This window comes from Polyodon spathula, chromosome 25 (genome assembly GCF_017654505.1).
Source record: "Polyodon spathula isolate WHYD16114869_AA chromosome 25, ASM1765450v1, whole genome shotgun sequence".
NCBI classification, from domain to species: Eukaryota; Metazoa; Chordata; class Actinopteri; order Acipenseriformes; family Polyodontidae; genus Polyodon; species Polyodon spathula.
The window spans coordinates 2,137,604-2,158,458 of record NC_054558.1 but is presented as its reverse complement, the minus strand read 5'-3'; the positions used below and the strand labels follow the sequence as shown (position 1 = coordinate 2,158,458).

At 41.2% G+C, this 20,855-nt stretch overlaps 2 protein-coding genes across 3 annotated transcripts; both read left to right on the top strand.

Annotated features, from left to right (window-relative positions):
• The first annotated feature begins 80 nt into the window (after positions 1-80).
• Positions 81-5,611, top strand: LOC121299707 (protein FAM107B-like). Of its 2 annotated transcripts, XM_041227644.1 has the most exons (5): positions 81-856; positions 1,656-1,680; positions 2,273-2,417; positions 3,829-3,973; positions 4,197-5,611. In XM_041227644.1, the coding sequence occupies exons 1-5, from the start codon at positions 833-835 to the stop codon at positions 4,296-4,298; spliced, it is 441 nt and encodes a 146-aa protein (XP_041083578.1). In that variant the 5' UTR covers positions 81-832; the 3' UTR covers positions 4,299-5,611. The 2 variants fall into 2 exon arrangements, with proteins under 2 accessions (XP_041083578.1, XP_041083577.1); XM_041227643.1 differs by having other exon boundaries at positions 81-1,680.
• Positions 5,612-6,698: 1,087 nt separating this feature from the next.
• LOC121299705 (probable G-protein coupled receptor 25) lies at positions 6,699-11,355 on the top strand. The gene is made up of 2 exons (XM_041227642.1): positions 6,699-9,198; positions 9,264-11,355. Exon 2 carries the CDS (start codon positions 9,294-9,296, stop codon positions 10,407-10,409), a length of 1,116 nt encoding a protein of 371 aa, XP_041083576.1. The 5' UTR covers positions 6,699-9,198; positions 9,264-9,293; the 3' UTR covers positions 10,410-11,355.
• The last annotated feature ends 9,500 nt before the right edge of the window (positions 11,356-20,855 follow it).

Here is a 20,855-nt window from a genome sequence, read left to right as displayed (position 1 = left end):
AAAAGAAAAATGATTAGGGTTTTCTTGGATCTCACAGCTTCGCCCATTCGCTGTGCAATCTACGTGGGACCAGGAGGGGGTCCTAATGCCTGTTGCACAGGCAGTGAGACTTATTCTGTAGCCTTCTCGTTAGGCTAACTTTGTAAATCATTTTCTGTTTTAGTCATAACAGAAATATGAAAGCGCCCCTGTGTTCTGAATGGAGCTCCCGATCAGCACGCATTGCCTCTGCATGGCATTCCTTACTGGTATAAATGAGGTTGCAGGGTGGGGGTACCTCTCTGGTGTGCCAGCTGAAAGAAGACAGGTTTCAAAACAGAAAATAATATTCAGTTGATTGAATCTAAACACAAAGAACGACGCGCCGGTTCGTGACCTGCGCGCAAGTTGATTTTGAAAGCTGACGTTTGCATTTTGAAAGTTGAAAGCAGATCCCATTAAAGGCTCGTGTGTCTCTGTGGGTCAGATTGAATGTTTTATCTCCCAAAGCAGGTGTAATAGTTTGTACTTTGTTACCTCACAGAACAGTACCGAAGCTGTCTGTGATAATTACACTAATCGTCTCCCGTCTCTGAATATCGTGGCTCCGGGGCGCTTAAACTGGATCAACCCCGTACCATAATGAGATTTCATGGATCTAACTATAGATTCAGTGTGTGGGCATACTTGCGAACACACACAGCTTCAATGCAGGGTTTCAGCATGTTATAGCCGCGTATAAGAGTTAGCTTTGCTTGTTTAGTACACGGATGGCTTTCTCTGGGTGCAGGATTCCTGCAGAGGAACGGTTCGGTTGAGACGGCTGTGAGGAAACCCAGTCCCGTTAACCACCATGGGAGGATCACACGCGAAGAAGGTGAGCTGAGGAAGTCTGGGCTTGCTTGTTTATCTGCGAGAGACAGCTACACACAACAGTCTCGTTTTACTTCCTGTTGGGTACATTAAAACAGTAAGGTGGCGTTTCATTATGCCAATACTGGTCTTAATGCACACTTTACAGGCGTCGATAAGAGCAAGTTTACAATTCATTTCACACACAAGTCCTGTGCTGTTCCGACAGTCATACAGAAACGCTTTGTGCTTTAATTAGATATCTTAATCCAACCATGTGCGGCTCTGTGTTCATTTTCTCTTACTATTTTTAAATGAACTGCCCGTGTGTCCTATTAAAGTCATCAATTAAATCAGACCATCACTAATTTGCTTGTTTTCCAAATTTTCCAAGCTGTTCGTTAACGGTGGTTTGATTTCATACGCAAAACAAATCGCAACAACACAAGCAATGGGGTGTTGTAATAAACGTGCGCACTGCTTGTATAGTCATTGTATTAATAGAAAATGTATCACATGTTCATTTTTCTGTAAGCTAGCTGATAAAAAGTGTCCCGTGCAATAGTTGGTCCACACACCTCCCCTCCCCCTCTACAGTAGCAATCACAGAGATTAACAATGTAATCTGATTCACATCGGCTTTAATCTTTTAATGGACATCTGTTGCGCTTTCCAAATTTCACTACCGTGCAACTACTCTGACATTTAACCCACTTTTTAGAAAATCTGCAATGTATTTTGCAGAAGTGTAACAGTTTGAAATCGTTCCCTGCATGAATTTTCTTTCTGTTTTCTCTTTGTCTGTGTTGCGACGCATGCGAAAGACTGGATTCAGAAGGCAAAGCAAAGGTACAGATCTGTGTTTCAGTGTCCAGTACCTACTCTAGTAGTCCAGCAGACAAAGTAATTGTGGTCTGAGGGCTGCTGTTGGCTCCAGGGCCACAAGGGGGCAGTCCGCCCTCTTATGTTTCACACCATGCACAACTGTGCAGACATGTTAAAATGCAGTTAGGTTACATTATAATTGGGTTTCTTTTACATGTATTTGAATTAATTTGCATTTTACATGTATATTAATTAATTTGCATACCAGCCAAACAGTTATTTTTGAAAATAACAATGTATAATTGGTGTAACTTGTTGTATTTTGTTTTGTACAGTGTATGTCGTATGTAGATATTTAGTTGCCTAATCAAATCATTCTACTCAGTGTGTATATATTTGCCACGATTGGGTGAAAGAACACTTTTGTTCTCGTTAAATATTCACGTTGCTTGATCAGTTTGAAGAATTTCATGGGGACCTCCTCAGCAAGCTGTCTGCATGCCTGTGGGACCCCCGACCCTATCTGGAGAGTCTCACAATGCTTGTAGTTTGCCATGGTTTGACTGTGCTTGAATGCACTTTGCTTCTTGAGTGTTGTCCTATCTCTTGCTTACAGAAAACTACAGCATCAGAACACCCCCCTCTCACCTGGACACTGACAGCTCCCTGAATTTAATTCAGCCCAGAAAAGTAACCAACCCCGTCCTGGAATCACAAAACCACCAGGACCTGCACAGAGAGCTCGTTCTGAGCTGCAGACGGTGCGTAACAAAACCAGAAAACAAGATGAGCGAGCAGTGACTGAGATCACAGCAGCAAACTGATACACCTCCAAGAACACGCTTCAAAATATCAGAGCAGCAAACTGATACACCTCCAAGAACACGCTTCAAAATATCAGAGCAGCAAACTGATACACCTCCAAGAACACGCTTCAAAATATCAGAGCAGCAAACTGATACACCTCCAAGAACACGCTTCAAAATATCAGAGCAGCAAACTGATACACCTCCAAGAACACGCTTCAAAATATCAGAGCAGCAAACTGATACACCTCCAAGAACACGCTTCAAAATATCAGAGCAGCAAACTGATACACCTCCAAGAACACGCTTCAAAATATCAGAGCAGCAAACTGATACACCTCCAAGAACACGCTTCAAAATATCAGAGCAGCAAACTGATACACCTCCAAGAACACGCTTCAAAATATCAGAGCAGCAAACTGATACACCTCCAAGAACACGCTTCAAAATATCAGAGCAGCAAACTGATACACCTCCAAGAACACGCTTCAAAATATCAGAGCAGCAAACTGATACACCTCCAAGAACACGCTTCAAAATATCAGAGCAGCAAACTGATACACCTCCAAGAACACGCTTCAAAATATCAGAGCAGCAAACTGATACACCTCCAAGAACACGCTTCAAAATATCAGAGCAGCAAACTGATACACCTCCAAGAACACGCTTCAAAATATCAGAGCAGCAAACTGATACACCTCCAAGAACACGCTTCAAAATATCAGAGCAGCAAACTGATACACCTCCAAGAACACGCTTCAAAATATCAGAGCAGCAAACTGATACACCTCCAAGAACACGCTTCAAAATATCAGAGCAGCAAACTGATACACCTCCAAGAACACGCTTCAAAATGTTGTTTTTTTAACCCTCTCACACATGAACTATTGAACATAGCTGGGAAAAAAAGTAGTTTTAGACACATAAATGCAATGAAAATATATTTATTTTTTCATTGTTTTATACAGGAGGGAATTGTGTATGAATTGAAAGTGGGATGTTTCTTAATAAACCCAGATAGTATTTTCTCCTCTCAAGCTTCCCTTTAATTGCTATGCAAGAACATTTCTTTTTGTTTTAGTTCCTCCAAACAGATTGTGAAACAAGTAACCCTAGCTGACGTTAATAGAGTTCTCTGTAGTACTTCCATCACACAAGGATATGCCTCCACGTTCACTAGGACAGTTTAGGACAGAATGCATTCTGGTAAGTGTAGTCCTGCTTCTCTTAAAGAAGAGATTCAAGAAAGAAAGGTACCAGACTGCACTACGATGGATGTTTAAACAGCTGAACTGTCCTGCTGAACACGGAGCTACATCATCACTATTTGGCACTGCAGTCTAATTGTAATCCTTGCTGTGTCCAGAGGGCTTCTGCCAGAGAACAAGCCAGAGCTGCAGAGAGTGCTGGAGCGGAGGAAACTGGAACAGCTCCGAGAGCAGGAAGAGGCGCAGAGACTCAAATCAGAGCTAGAGCAGGAGCTCAAGAAGAGGCAGCAGAAACTGAAGCTGGTATGAGCGGCACACAGGAGCCTCCAGAGGGGGCTCGGCTCAGAGGAACGCTCTTTACAGTGACATACCCTAACAGAATGCTCCTTAAAGCCCTGCGAGTCGGCCCTGACACCTTGTGCAGTGCTAAATGCTATAATGAAACCAAGATCATTAGCTGATTGTGAGTTCCTCTGTATCTGTTTGTGCATTCCCTGATGGGATGATCCTTGTCTCTGTTTTGCAGTACGAGCAGGAGCAGATGAAACCGAAAGAAGACCAGGAGAAGGTGCCTGAGTTTGTGAAAGTGAAGGAGAATCTCCGCCGGCTCAAACTGAATGGGGAGTAGGGTAGCAGCTGCTTGATCACCAGGAGGGAGAGGGAAAACACAGCCCGAGTCTCGAATCACTCGAACCTGCCAAGGAGACACAGCCCCTTTCAAACAGAGAAAATAAACTTCAGGGTTCCAGGGTTCTTCATCATGAGATGATGCCATGTTTATTAGTGTGTGTGTGTGTGTGTGTGTGTGTGTGTGTGTGTGTGCATGTATGTAGGTATGCATTCAAGCACAGTAAGGTGCATAATTCAGTTTAGGGCTTTTAGATTCTGATTGATGGTGCTGTATGATATTAAATGGGTTTTATCATATTAAGTTAAATAATGATGCAAACTATCTTAGGCAAAGAAATGTGAGGTGGCTGTGTCACATGAATATCACGGCTGCTATGCAAAGTGTGATTCGTGACACCAAGGATGCACTCAAATATCTGCAAGCACTGTTCAGTAAATTATTCTTCACCGATTGCAATAAAAAAAAATAATAATCAAATTCCACTTTTAACGTTAGAAGTTTGCAAAATGTTTCGCTTTTATTTTTGAACCTGTTTGCGTCTGTTTGCAACACCTGCGGGTGTCGAGCGGAAGTTTTCAAACTGCAGACCACCAGGCGGATGTAGTCTAGAAAGAAAAAGAAAAAAAAAGAAATACATAGCTCGCGCCTGAGATGTGGTGATTCCATCCAAGGAAACCACAAGCAAATCTGATCTGCCTCAAAGAGAGCGCTTCCTCTGACCCGATTCATCTGAGAACCCCGTGAACACGCTCAAGAGAGTCCGATCTTCAAACCGACGCCTTTGTGACGAGCCTGACACACCTGAGTTATCAGAACCCTCAATACGGCCTCAATAGCGCTCTCAGAGTCAGGTCTAACCTCCAGGTAATTCGGTGACGTCAATTTAGGCTACCTATACAAACGTTAAAAAGGTCTTACTGTGCGTATTGCGCATGCCCAGACTATTTTCAACCTGCACCGCGCATGTGCAGATTCCCCCCCCCTCGCCCCCCTTGAAATCTGCTGTCTGTTTTTTTGGATGTGAAAGTACCCGTTGTGTTTAAATTTTACTCGACATGTATTAATTCGTTTGATATTAAATGCAGACAGCTGCTGCTAACGGCCGGTAAAGCGTACTGTAACGCAGCTCTCGCATTGGAAGAGCCTTTAGTCACTATGCACCTGTATTGTGGAACAATCTCCCAACTGAAATGCGTAAAGCTGACTCCCTGCATGCATTAAATCAAAGCTTAAACTCATCTTTACGCAGAGGCCGTTCTGTACATTGGAATAGGCCTATTTTAGATTTTTGTTCACATGTATTTTATCTATTTATTTATTTATTTATTTATATTATATTATTCCCCATATAAATATGGATTATATACACGGATTTATATATATATATATATATATAGAGAGAGATATATAGAGAGAGAGAGAGAGAGAGAGAGAGAGAGAGAGAGAGAGAGAGAGAGAGAGAGAGATATTATAATATATTATATATATTATTTTGTATATTTGTCGTGTGAAGCGCCCTGGGACGCTTGGCATGATATGCGACAGCACGTAATCTGCATGTAATCCCTAAGTACACCTTTGTAAAATTGTTTTGCAAAGGTATTATTATTATTATTATTATTATTATTGATATTTCATGGTGTGAATTCCGATCATGTTGTTGACATTAGTTTAAAAATGTCATGTTAATATATTACACTGTTTGAGTTCTTCTATATATATATATATATATATATATATATATATAAGAACCAAGATGAATTGTTGGATTGTTTTAACTTGACCAAAAAAAAAAAAAAAAAAAAACGTTTATACTTGCAGATTAACTTTTGTTACAGGTAGCAAAATTTGACGCTTTTACGTGTCATATTTTGTTACCGGTAGCAAATTTTGACGTTACCCCGGTACCTGTTTGTCTGACTGGAGAGAATTATATAATTTCCACATTTTCATCAGTTTTTTTGTTGCAAATAAGAACTTTATATGCATAAAATCCCCATCAGAAGTAGCGCTTTCTTGTTCCACGATTTGAGAACCGCGTTTACGAATCTCTAGAGCGCAGATTGTAGATGTTTGGGAGAGTCAGTCATTTCCTGCGCTTTCAGCTCTTAGTGCGAACGCCACACTGCTGGGGGTTTCTGCTAGCACAGCGTAACCTTGCTTGTCTTTTTCACATCTTCAGACTCTCCGCGTAAAACCAGATAAAAATGAATCAAACATTAAGGGACACTTCGGCAAACGCCTTCACATGAAACCAGAGTCGTTCTATACATGAACCCGGCAGAAACATCTCAAAACAGACTCGTCCAAAGAATCAAACACACAGAAATGCAGGCAGTGTACTATATTAGCAGCATTACTGTCACACACTTCGTTATGGGGTGTGCATCACCGCTGACACCCCGCGGATTCCTCCGATCAAGACCACTGCCTCCTTACCCCGGAGCTCTGCAGCGGGAGGGCGCGGTCTTTTCGTGTCCCTGCTTGCGTTTGAGTGACCTGAATCAGGTGGCTTGCAGGCGGACTTGTATCAGATAGCACAGGGCTATTCAGTAATTTAATGTCAGAGCCTGAATGACTTGGTTAAACGTGTTTCCGGTTGAGTTCTTCGTTTAAATGTGTTCATCGAATTGTTTTTCTTCCTTTTTTATCAGTTTTTCTTGCTGCTTTTGTTACCTGCTTCAGTCCCTTTCCTGCCAAAACCACAGACTTGTACACACCAGTACGCTTCTGTGTTTGTGTTTTAACACACCTGCAAGCACAGCTTACAGCAAAAACTAATTGTAGAGAAACACACTGAAAGCACGGTGAAGCGCGGGTAAACGTATTGAGAAACAAACCGTGCTGAACTGCAACGTTGCTGTGCGTCTTCACAGTGGTTAGCTCAGATAGCAGGGCTTTACACATGCTGAAAATAAATATCACAACACAGGACCGACCTTTACAGGAAACTGTATTCATTGTAGACCCTTTTATTATTACAGCTTTACAGGACTGAGACAGCTTTTGTAGATGCCACACGCTATGGCTGGTGCTGTTTTCTAACTTGGCTTCTGTACGTGCATATGAAATACCTTTGCGGCAGATTCCAGACGAGCGGGAGTCCTCAATCCGTGACGTTACAAGGGGGGCCCTGAGCCGAGAGAGTTTCCGGACCCCCGTGTTAGAATCGCTGCACCTTCCAGGTACCAAACCTCGTCTCGGGTCTTTATAGGAAACACTAAAACTATTTTTTTTAAATATAAATGCATTTCCCAAAAAGGTAAAATTATGGATTTTCTATGTGTGAATTATTTTCTGTTGCTTGAATGTCCAAATACGGGTGGAAATGATAAATACCCACCAAACGCTTTTGTAAAACCCGTGAACTTTTCGGTAAAAATCTGAAAAAAAAAGAGAATAAATTAGTCTCGCTGTCTTACTTGTCGTCTCACGTTGATGATGCCAGTTGCGGTTTTGGGGGCTCGTCTTGTAATATTCGTTATAGTAAAATATTCAATTTTAAAGCTAATTAAAAACGAAAACAAAACAACAATTTCAAGCCGGATACCGCAGTGCTAATTGTTTGTACAATACCTATCATCCGGGCATTAAGGTGTGAAAGAGTGCCATGGCAACAGCTAAAATAATCATGACAAAACCAACAGTGACAGCTCCAGACCCCTGTGGTTAGAAACACAGCACGTATTTGAAATGTGTACACCCAGCATGCTAAAAATACAGATCGATGCTGAACCGCGGAGCTGCAGCAGAGTATACACGAATAACCCTCTGCTTCAGCTGGGGGAATAGCAAACAAGCACAACCTAAAAGAACACATGCATGCTTATACCCGCACTGTCTTCATACATCTGCTCCGAAGTCTATAAGGTGGCATCTAAGGGATGGGTTTGTCCGGCGCTTGTCTTGCACACCTTGTTCTTGTGATATAGAATTGTCAATCAATATAATATAACAAATAGACAACTATTATATAATATATCATTTCGACTAGAAGCAGGTATTTTTTTTCTAATAGAGAAATCAGCTGGCTGTAACCGGAGATCTAGAAATAATGAAAAAAAAAAAAAAAAACTAATAAATTCAATGACATACGTTTTGACCAGCAGCCTTCTAGAATTCTAGTCGGAACGTTAGTCATTGGATTTATTAATACGAGTTGGAATTCTATTTGTATTCAACTGATCATTGTTAGTTTGTGTAGTTAAGTGTGACGTTCATTTTTCAAAACAAGGAATTACATTTTTGTTATAAAAAAAAGAAAGATTCTATTTGTATCGCATAATTAAGAATACTTCATCTGTATATGAGCTATGGACTAGTGCTGTAACTACTCATATCACTGCAATATTAAAGTGTCTCTTTCTACAGTCCTGGAGGCGGTCTTTGGTTTGTTGGACTGAGAGGATAAAGTTTACTGGTAATGCAAAAATCCCGGTTACGTCACTATGTTTGTTTACAGCCTGTCGGCGATTACAGCTCTAACCTTGTCGTGACGATTCTGGAAACACCTGGGCACGTGCATACTTTCAAAGGAATGCGCACGTAAATCCTATTTCCACGCAGCTGTGAAAAGCCCAGAAAGGAAGAAAAGACACACAAAAGCGGCAGGAAGCGTGACGAAATGCGCTACAATAGCTGTATCCGCTCAAAAATAAAGCCTATCAGTTGTTTTTCTACCCTTTCAAAAAAAATATTGCCCACAAAACGAACCCTAATGCAGTTTTGCAAACATGACAGCGGCGGTGAAGGGGCTGACACGTGACTTAACAGCGTATTTTAAACCTCTGAGGTTCAATCTGCCAGCATTGAAACTGCAGGGCACTCAGAATATAGTCACCACTCCTTGAACTCGGTCAGCAATCTGCCAGCATTGAAACTGCAGGGCACTCAGAATATAGTCACCACTCCTTGAACTCGGTCAGCAATCTGCCAGCATTGAAACTGCAGGGCACTCAGAATACAGTCACCTCTCCTTGAACTCGGTCAGCAATGGAAAACACCAGCGAGTCAGACGACTATTATATCGACTATTACTACAACTATGACAACAACAACGCCTCTGATTTTAATATGACTGAAGCGTGTGATGCCACCCAGCTCCCTTTCCAGAAGTATCTCATCCCAGCGCTGTACTTCCTCGTGTTCTTCATCGGGCTCCTGGGGAACTTGCTCGTCATCCTGATCCTCAATTCCAAGCAATCCTGCAAGAGGAGGCTCGTGGATACTTTCGTCATCCACCTGGCCGCGGCGGATCTGGTCTTCGTTTGCACGTTGCCTCTCTGGTCGGTCTCGGCGGCTCACGACCACCAGTGGGATTTCGGAAACTTCCTTTGCAAGGTCAGCAGTTACGTCATCGCCGTCAACAGGTACTCCAATATCTTTTTCCTCGCGTGCATGAGCGTGGACAGGTACATGGCCATTGTCAAGATGCTGGACTCGAGGTTTCTACGCAACAACAGGTGTGTGCAAATCACCTGCTGCGTCATCTGGGTATCGTCGGTACTGCTCGGCACTCCGGCGCTCGTTTACAGAAACGTGTCTGAGGAAGAGGACGGCAGATTAATCTGCAGCGAAGATAGCCGCTCGACCTTTTTCAGCAGCATCAGCCTGCTGTCCCTGGTTCTCGCGTTCGTCCTTCCCCTGGCCGTTATCCTGTTCTGCTACTGCTCCATCCTGGCTAAACTGCGCCGCCACCGCCTGCACCAAAGCGCCAAAACCGACCTGAAGCGAAGGCACTCCATCAGGATGGTGTTCAGCATCATCGCCGCTTTCGTCATCTCCTGGTTGCCGTTCAACGTCTTCAAAAGCATCCACCTCGTGTCCAATCTGCGGGAAGCCTCCCTCTCCTGCTCCCTCCAAACCGCCCTCAGGTGGGGCTTGGTCATATCTTCGTCCCTGGCTTTCTTCAATAGCTGCGCAAACCCCATCATCTATTTCTGGCTGGACAACCACTTCAGACACCGCGCGAAGGACGTGTGCCTCGGCCTCTTCTCTTCCAGCCACCGCTCTACTGCGCCTTCAGTGTCCGGCGCGGCTACTGACAGCACGGGCTCGACAGCAAGCAGGACACGCCTGCCTTCCGTTCTTCTGACGCAGCCCAAATGAATTTCCAGTCTCCAATACGATGGTAGTCTCTGGGTGTTTTACCGACATTTTATATAAAAGAAAACGTTTGAGAAGGCTTTGAAGACACGGAGGGTATGAAATGGATAGTGACGGTTTCGCACTTCACTCGGTGTTTCGTGAAGATGTGTTACCCACATCACAGCAGATTCAGCGCACTGCGCATCACACATAATCGGTACACCCCTTCCAGCCTCCAGGAGTCGAGTTTCTTCACATTATAAAGTGTTTTGAACAAAACCCATCATTGATACATTTAAATTAACTATGACGTTATAAAACAATTCCAATTTTAGCTTTTGCAAATGCCTTTTGTTTTATAACTCAATAACAGCAAACAACGCGCGCTGTCTCTCCCTGTAGATTTGTATTACAATCTGTAAAATGTTTCTTGAGAGAATGTGTGTATTATTTGTAATATTTGGGGGAGTTGCTTTTTTGTTATTTTTTTTAAAGGTAGTGGAACTGAAATGTTGATTCATTTGGAGATCAATGTACAGAGAGAGGTTAACAAATAGATGCCAATTCATGACTTGTTTTAAAATATAGTGCTGTATTGTATAGATTGTATTTTTAAACAGTGCGAGTTCTAAATGTAAAATTGCAACTATAGACTTTGTAATTGAAATCCTCGGAATGCACGCATAGACTCTTCGAAAAAAAAGCTTCTAGAACCATTAAAAGGTTCTTTGCACCGATATCACAGGGGAACCTTTTTTGGATCTTCAAAGAACCTTTTAAAATGGTTTCAAATAGTTTAAAAAGAGCCATCTGATAAGGTATAAGGTTCTTCTGACACAAAAGGTTCTTCAAAGAACCTTGACAACATCCAAGAACCATTTAAGAACCTTTTTATATGAGTGTACCATTAATAATGAGTTTGTGATCATATTTGTTGAGTTTATATTTTTACAGTTTAGTACTGGTGACTGTGTTTTAAGATTATTATTATTATTATTATTATTATTATTATTATTATTATTATTATTTATTATTATTATTTAGCTATGCATATTAAGATACAGAGTGATATTTCAACTTATTCTTTATTGAAATGATTATATTGCAACCCCTTTGTATTTTTGCATTTAAAATGTAATATAATTATGAAGGAGATAGATGTTGTTCAATTGCTATTTTTATAGAGCTGCAATGTTTTAGAATTGTGTCCTTGTAATATATTTTCAAGTTGCTTTGTAGAATGTAGGTCTGTGTTAGAATTAGAATTTGTTGATATAAAAATGTTTTTTGCGAATATGAGACATTTAAAAATCTGCCTTAATGATTAGCCTTCAAATACAGATAACTTAATGTAAGTTGACTTAATTTCTACTGACAAAAATATGTAATTATAGCATTAAATATCAGAGTTTCAATAAATCAAAAGTAAATATGATTTTTGTCGTTTTTTCTCTAGTTTATGATAGATTAAAATACATAATATTACAGCAACTGAGATTTATTATTATCTTCTAAGCAAGGTCTACCAATTTCAGGAAAAAAAAAAAACTCCTATAGCCTACTTTCATCTCAAATAAATAATTAACAAAATCTCAAGCTACACAAATAACTGACCAATTATGAAGAAGGAGAGTGCAAGTGGGTATTCAATTCTAAATGCCTCGCTGTTTACTTTTGGTTTGGTAATGGAGTCTATAAACAGAGAGAGGTCAGTATGTCTTTGTGCGTTACTTTAGCAACGCCACAATTACTGTGCTTTGAAAGTGGAACTGAAATGGCCTGCATGGGATTATATTTAATAAATTGTGCAGAGAGTGAGAGAGAAAAGGGTATTCCACAGAAGACACCAGTTGCAAACAGGAAAGGGAAGTTTAGACTCAGTATTTTGTAAATGAACTCGTAGATGAATTGTTCTGGTGTGCTCGGATCCTTAGTGCGGCAAGTTCACAGCGACCCTGTGCTGTTCTGATTCTTCACAACTTTTCCCCTGTGTTTTTTTTTCTTTCATTGTTGGGTGCCCCGGTTCTCCTACAGCCTAACGCTACCCGTCTATGCGTGAACACGATATGGTTTGGCGATAGCTTGCATGACCACAGAATTATTTCCCAAACTCCATTTCTCGCCTGAAGACGACACATTTGTGGCATTGAAAGCTCGTGTCTACAATGTATTTACACGTTTCCGCTGGTCCTGTTAAAAACAAAAGGTGACCCAGAACAAAACGGGATCAAATTATCTATGAACAACCGTGGCTATTCAAAACGGAGTACCATCAAATATGTCTACAGTACTGTGTACAGAACATTTGACAGTTTGCAATAATCGCATGTTGTGTAGCTGTACAGCAGAGCATAATGTGTAGATAGGGTTTGTTTTTTGGTTTAAGGGAAATCCGCAGTTATACTGAGACTCTGTTTGAGCTACGCCAGCAGCAAAATCACTGGTTTAAAACAAAAACGAGAACATCCGCCAATCAGAGCTAAAAACCTCCAATTTTAGAGTTGTTTGGTTCTTGCAAAATTCGATTTCAGCTCTGTAGTAAATTAACAGCATTGTCTTTCAAAAAAACAGGAGTTAATTAAAGTCTATAGGGTTTTTTTTTTCTAAGTATGCAAGGATCCAATCCAAAGGACAGGGCGAGTACACAGAAGTGTACAGCAGGCCGGAGGGCAGTTCAGTTTGGGTTAAAAGCAAGCCCTCTGTGGTAAATATTCTTTCAAAATCTGCCCAAAAAATGTTCTACAAATAGCATTGTACTGCAGCACTTCTGCCCATAACAGAGGTAGAAAATATAATGGTGGTTCTTAAGACTTCATTAGTTCTGTACTTCATGTCTTTAGAAATATATATATATATATATATATATATATATATATATATATATATATATAATATATATATATATATATAATATATATATATATTATATTATATATTTAGTTTTTACAATTCTAGCCCGACAAATGATATTTTAGAAAATGTGTAGATCCACTCACCCAGTTTTCAGTGTGAATCTACGTTCCTTGAAGAAATCGCGTAAAGAACATCCCGAAGCAACAACATCTTTAGAAATGACCGTTAGAATCTGGAGAGAAAAATAAAACTTGTATTGTGTGCATGAGGAGATGTGTGGGTCGCTTGTTCTGCTGGTAAGAGTTCACAGATGAATCACAGAGTTTCATTCCAAAGTGTGTGAATGTGTTTCTTTCACACAATGTACAGAACCCATGAGAACACTGTGCAATTGACTGGTACACGATAGCACTGTGTTTTGTGCGTAGCGGAATAGTTACATTATATATAATAGCACTGTGTTTTGTGAGTAGCGGAATAGTTACATTATATATAATAGCACTGTGTTTTGTGCGTAGCGGAATAGTTACATTATATATAATAGCACTGTGTTTTGTGAGTAGCGGAATAGTTACATTATATATGATAGCACTGTGTTTTGTGAGTAGCGGAATAGTTACATTATATATGATAGCACTGTGTTTTGTGAGTAGCGGAATAGTTACATTATATATAATAGCACTGTGTTTTGTGAGTAGCGGAATAGTTACATTATATATGATAGCACTGTGTTTTGTGAGTAGCGGAATAGTTACATTATATAAGCACTGTGTTTTGTGAGTAGCGGAATAGTTACATTATATATGATAGCACTGTGTTTTGTGAGTAGCGGAATAGTTACATTATATATGATAGCACTGTTCGGATTATAAATTAGTTTGGAAGGGAAAACGGTGACAGATGTAACTTTTTTTGTTTTTTTGTTACCTTTCTCTTCATTACGCACAGCTGATTTGAGCTCGTTTGACCAGACTGAGACAAACAACTTACATCTGTTGTCTACCAATCCCCACAGTGATCCTGTTTTAAGAGCCGATATACATACGGCAAGAGCGCTTGGAATGTAAGGGGTCCGGTGTTACAATTCACCCCACGGCCAGGCTCAGTTGTAACACTCTGTAAAGAATAAATGAACTGAATGTTTTATTGAATAAGATCCTTTTTCACATGAAGCAAATATGTTTGTTTTTTTAACTCAAAAACTGAATCTTTATGTTCGTATAAGGCTTTTTTTTTGTCCTATTTTTAAAACTTTTTAACATCCCTAGAATTATAAGCCTTTTCAAGCAAGAATGACACTCTGAGTGACAATTGTGACAACATTTTCCCTTCAGTGCAAGCTTCATGTGCCCAAATACAGCTGAGCTAGCTAATGGTGTATGGGGTCAATTGTAACACGTGTTACAACTGGCCCCGATCCAGGGAGCCATCATTAATATTTATGTTCCAGCAAGAAAGCACACAACTGTGAGCAAGCGTGTGTCAGTTACACTGAGATCAGGGACGGGAACGCTACAAGCCTGGATCAATAAACTGGAAACACGGGTATACATCACAAAAAAAAAAAAAAAAAAAAACTTTCCTGGCTCTTCCACGGGCAGACAGACCAGAACCGAGCGTGTGCCGGGTGAGTGATGGAACTCTATCTTCTCACTGGAGAAATTCAAGGTGTTACAACTGTCCCCGGTCTCGCCGACGCTTAGCAGCAAGCTGCAGTAGGATATGTTGAATTGCATATTTGATGGTGCAGAACACCGCACAGAATATATTCGTGGGAAAAAAAGATTGCGAAACCATTTCAGAGTGGAAAGAACTGATTTAAAGAGTTCAGATGTTCAGAAGTTTGTGTTTCTAACCACACACAGAATGGCACGAGTCGCCTACAAGAGTTTCGGACTGCAGGGTGGTCTGCGAGCGCTGGTTTCAATGAGCACGATCTACCCAGGAGCCTTCATGTGCATGACAAAAAAACACGAAACTAAAATACAAATACCCCTGTTGACCTTGTACCGGAACACAGAAAAAAACAGCTTTGTTTAAATTGAAATCAATGGCATTTACTATCCCCGCAAAACTCAACTGCAGCTTCTGCTCATTCATCACTGAAGAGTGTTTTAAAGAATTAAAAAACAGACCTGGTAATTAAAACAAAAGCGGGAGCAAACCACTCCGTGACAGAATGGTTCCCGAGCTGTTTATCAGCTTTGCCAAATCCATGGGAATCCTCTGCCTTTACCTATAGGGTGATTTGAAAGCAAACGCGTTCTAATGCGTTCTCATATCACACAGTCTGAGGGGACACTAGAACACGAGTCTGCATTTCAACCACGGTTTGGCTGAAAGGAAGGCAAAGGAAGACTGGCATCCTAAGAGTATAAAAGCAAGTTGCGTGCATCGAGGGCCGTCGCGTTACATTACATTTCGGGTTGCTTGTACTCAGCAGACCCCGGTCCTCAAGCTGTTTTCATAGTATGCTGCTCGGATACTGCGGTCAAAGCTGCTATAACTTCAAATAGGGATCTTGCAATCTTCACAGCGCACTATTTCTACAGAAGAAACTAAGGCAGCTTCACGTCTTCGCTCGCAACTTTCACAAACTCTGGCCAGAAGTTTTTACCACCTAGAATTTTTATATTGAGACATTTAAAAACAAAACACACACACACACACACACACACACACACACACACACACACACACACACACACACACACATACGATATATATACTTTTATAATGTAATGTAATTGTAAAATTAATACAAGAAATACTGGATTATATATATATATATATATATATATATATATATATATATATATATATATATATATATATATATATATATATATATATATATAAATCCAGTATTTCTTGTTGGATTTGAAATGTTAATGTAATATTTTCGGCAGGTTTCACTGGCCTCTATGAAGCAAGATTAGTTTGGTCTATAGGGTGATGCGGTCTCTCCCAGTCTGGGAGGTGGTCTTTCATATAAATGGCATTGTAAAGAGAGGGGGGTGTGAGTGGTGTGAACGTGTTCCGCGCTGGATTCCCGTGTGATTCTGTTCAGCTTGGCAATACCCTTTCTTGCTCATCTTACGTTTGCAACTCATTTTGAAACTGGCACGCAGGGTATAAATAGAAATGAATGTGTCAGAAATAAAACTGCTTAACAAGCCCGTTAAAATAGATAATTGTTCTTTTTTTTTTTTTTTTTTTTGCAATTCAGCAACGCCACAGTTACACCCAGCAAGCACCAGTATAGGACACTGTTTCATTGGTCTGAGAACCGCTTATCAAATTCACACTTCTATTTCAGTGCTCAACAGTCAGCCGCTGCTTATCAATGCAAAAGGCGCATGCTGATAAAACTAAAGCAGGGGTTAAAAAAACAAAACAAAACCAACCTGTTTTTAACTTGCTAGGCTAGGAGATGGTTAGCAGCTCCTCTGTATTGCTGATAGCCCTGCTGGGGGGTGGGAGAAGCAACTGCACCCGGCCCAGCGTTTAGGGGGGGCAGTATGAGTCCTTTTAATGACTAAACGTACAACATATATCGACGCCGTCTAGTCCACTGGGGTTGGAAAAATCAACCGTAGCCAGGCAGTACAGGGGTAACATTGCAGGCTTTCTTTCTGTTGGTTATATACCTGGGCAATGCTAGAAAAAACAAAGTCAATTCTCTTTTTAGACCGGTTGAAACAATAAATCCCAGAAAAGCCTTTGTGTTTGTCTGTTTTCTGATTAAAAAAAACAAAAAAACAAAACAAAAAAAAAAAACATTTTGTGGTTAAATTCCTCTCGTGTGTGTGTGTGTGTGTGTGTGTGTGTGTGTGTGTGTGTGCGCTGCTAATGTATTGAAAATGCGGCCTCAATATAGACCGTGTGGTTACTGGACGAACCGGTTCCCCTCTCGGTCAGGAAATCGTGTAATTAGAATGAAGCCCTCAAGAGGGCAGTAAAACCTACATGAGCCGCCAATGACGAGCAGTGGAAAATGAGTCAGTATGACATTACTCACTGCTGGGTACATGCGGTAAAGCACTTAAGCAATCCTCGGATATATGGAGATTAAACATGCCAAACTCAACAGCTTCACTGTGATGTATATTTAATCCAAAAACAATTAGACCACTTTGTGCTTAAATTAGACATCTTAAACAACTAAAAAGACTCATGCATTTTAATATGTGTGGCTCTCTCTTCTTTTTCTCTTCCTATTAAAAAAAATACACGTGTGGCTTATTAAAATCAATTAAATTAGACAACCACTAAATCTGCCTACCTTGACAACTTTCCAAAATCAACCAGCGGTTTGATTTCATATGCACAACGAATCAATACGACAGAAGCAATGGGGTATTCTAATAAATCTACACGCTGCTGTATCTCAAAGAGGGCACCATACAACGATGCCCGTTTTAACCAGCGGACAACACGGTGCAGCACTGTTCAGGTGAGAGGCCTACCGTTACAGCGAGATACTGCCTGGTGAACTTGTAACCTCCTCAGAGATAAGGGCACAGAATGACTGCAGGCTGTCACAATCTCACGCTCTGCTAAGACGCGTCTCCACCAGCAAGCCAGTACCCTCTTGAGGATGTGGTTAACCGCTCTGCAAGCGTATAGGCTACCGTTTAACATGTTCCCACACTAGCTTGCTTCGAGGGATACCAGTGTCTGCTATTTTCCGTCCTGTGAAACCGTGGAGGGGGTAGAAATGAAGGCACCTCAATGTGCAGTGAATATACTTTTTAAAAAAAAATCCCTTTCCAGTGCCAATGTGCAGTTGCAGAATGCAGCTCATGAATTAGTTCAGCATCCTTTAGGGCGAAAAGAATCCAAGCTTCAAACTTACCTACTGCACCTACAATAACGACAGGCGTTTCTGGGGCTGGGACTACCGCCGGATGTCGCTTGGAACTTGGTTTCAGGAGAAGAGGTTTCAGGACACTGCACGGCTCACCAGGGGTTTGGTACAGCAACCTCAGACTAGGTCTCCTGAAAAAGTGGCTTTGTTTTCCCTCAGCTGACAGTCTGGGTTCCTTATGTTAGAGCAGTGGTATTCAACTCTGGCCCCTCGAGATCTATTCCAGTCCTGGTCTTCATTCCAACCAGATCCTAAATGAGTTCATTGCCTCTTAACAGGGTCAATTAACTACACTGGAACATGCTTGGAGTGAAAACCTGGACTGGATCTCGAGGGCCAGAGTTGAGTAGCACTGTGTTAGACCCTGTAGATAAACTATAGCATCACCATAGACTGCTTTTGTTCAGGATAAACTCCCACGACGCAGAGTTTGGTCGTGGTGTTTATCACTATGGAGTGTGGTACGAGATGAAACGCTTGGCCTGAAGCCCACTTGTTTTGAGGGTTCCCTGCCATGCTGTTTGGATGAGGCAGTAGAGCCCTGTGGGGTAATTGCAGAAAGGTGCCGAGTGGGGGTGGGGGGGGTGGGGGGTGGAATTGATGAATAAATAAGAGCTGCAAGAGACAGGTCTATCGTCTTTACGACTCTCTGATGTGTGTGGCCTGCAATAAAGGCTTCCCACAGTAAAAGCTAGAAAAGCACGACAAAGCACAGCGAAAGCATGGGGGAGCAATGCAAGCACTGTAGAGCACAGAGAGGTACGTTAAAGCAGATTGAAAAACATGGCAAACCAGAGTAAACTGGCAAAGGCATCATGTAACCATCGGGAAAAGGGTGGGGAAACAGGCAGGCTGGACCTACGGATCCCATTTCAGTATCAGATTGGACAGGCAGCTGTTGTATTGGGCAAAAAAAAAATCCTTTCAGATGACCAGCGGCTGAAGACTGCCCTGCAAAATGGATGTGTTTAAAATGAAGATTCTTACTCTTATCTCCTCCTCGATTTGGAATCTCAGGGTCGACTCAGTTCCCCCATACTGACCCAGGGATTGAAGGTCAAGCTTCCACCCTTCACTATTAAACATTTAATAGTGCTCAATTTATTACAAGAAACTTCATAAGTCAATGGCAAACGCTTCGGAGTCTTCTGTTAATGTTATGAAAATTACAGTTTCAATAATGCAAACAGGATTGGGCTGCAACAAATGCCCTCCACCCTGTCCTGCAGCATTAAATGATGTTTAACAAACCAACGGCATTCTATTATAATGACAGCCTGCACGACCTGGCAGGCACGCCTAATTGAATAATGCAATAATTGCGCACAGTCCCGTCTGAAACAGGAGCAATGCTCACACCCATCCGAAAAAGAACCAGCACCCTCATCCCAGGACAATCGGGTGAGCTGTCTGCTGTCTGCTTGCCGTCCTGCGTTATTGTGCTTGAATAAGCACGGGTGACGTGCATGTGTGTCCGACTGCGTTTTACACGCATAATAGTAACTTTTGGTTATAAGATCACGCTCTTAACGTTACAGTCGTGCCCTGTGTTCTCTGTGTCAGATGACTCCAGTACACAAGATAAGAGATACTGAAATTGCAACCCGTATCAGTCATTTCTTGTAAATGGTTTATAATGAAAAATGAAAATAAAGTGATCCTTATGCCGGTCGAGTGATTCAGCTTTTAAGAAACACTGAAGGTGTTTTTTTTTTTTTTTAATACGCTTATTGTACAGCGCTGTCATCACAGTGTGAGGAAAGAAACATACATTTGTGGCCTCCCTTACTGAGCCAGGCTCACTCCCCTTTGCAGCCGGTAAAACCCACAGTCTAACATTAGAAACAAGCTTTAAAAAGGCTTGTGCATACCCGACCCTGTGCTGTGCGCACTGGCTCTCACCACACATGCGATGGCGCTGAAGCGACTGTGCCGTTGCGAGTCTGCTGTTGCTGCTGTTTGGTGTGGGAAGCTGTTTGCGCAGCGCTGTCTGTGAAAGACTGCAGCACAGGCGGTGTGTTTGGGACATGACTGGCTTCAAAGATAAAACGTGGAACACGTTACACAGCGCTTCCTATTAACAGCCCGTATCATTTACAGGCTTCATTCGTCTTTACTTGTTAGGGTTAAACTTACATGAAACTAAGCGTGAATCAAAGTCAGCCTGACTTAACACGTGTGAACCCGCTGCTTCCTGGTACCGCATCATTTCCTGCTGCTCAAAGGGTCACGTAGAGGTTGTGATAACAAAACAAAAATGAAATACCGTGTTTATATACATTTTTTGTCACAATGATAATATTTTAGAGAAGATGTAATACTTTGACAGTTGACATTTTCAGCGTGGGATTATAAGGAAAGTACCTCGCAAGTACCTCTATTAGAAATCAGTATTGTAAATATAAGATTGATATAATGCATTGAGCTTGGGTTTATTCAGCTTTCTGTAAGTTATAAGCAATCCGTATTATGTTAGAACTTGAACAACATGTATTTATATATATATAATGTGTATATATATATATATATATATATATATATATATATATATATATATATATATATATATATATATATAAAGACAGCTCGTGTAACACGCAGTCGGGTGGTCTTGTGTCGGTGCTCAATGTCTGCTGCTATATTGGGGTCGGATGTACTAATTCATCCCTTTTACAGGACTAGCAGCCAGCTGTCTCGCACACTCGCTCTCTGAATAAACTTTTCCTTCTTACGCGCTTTCATTC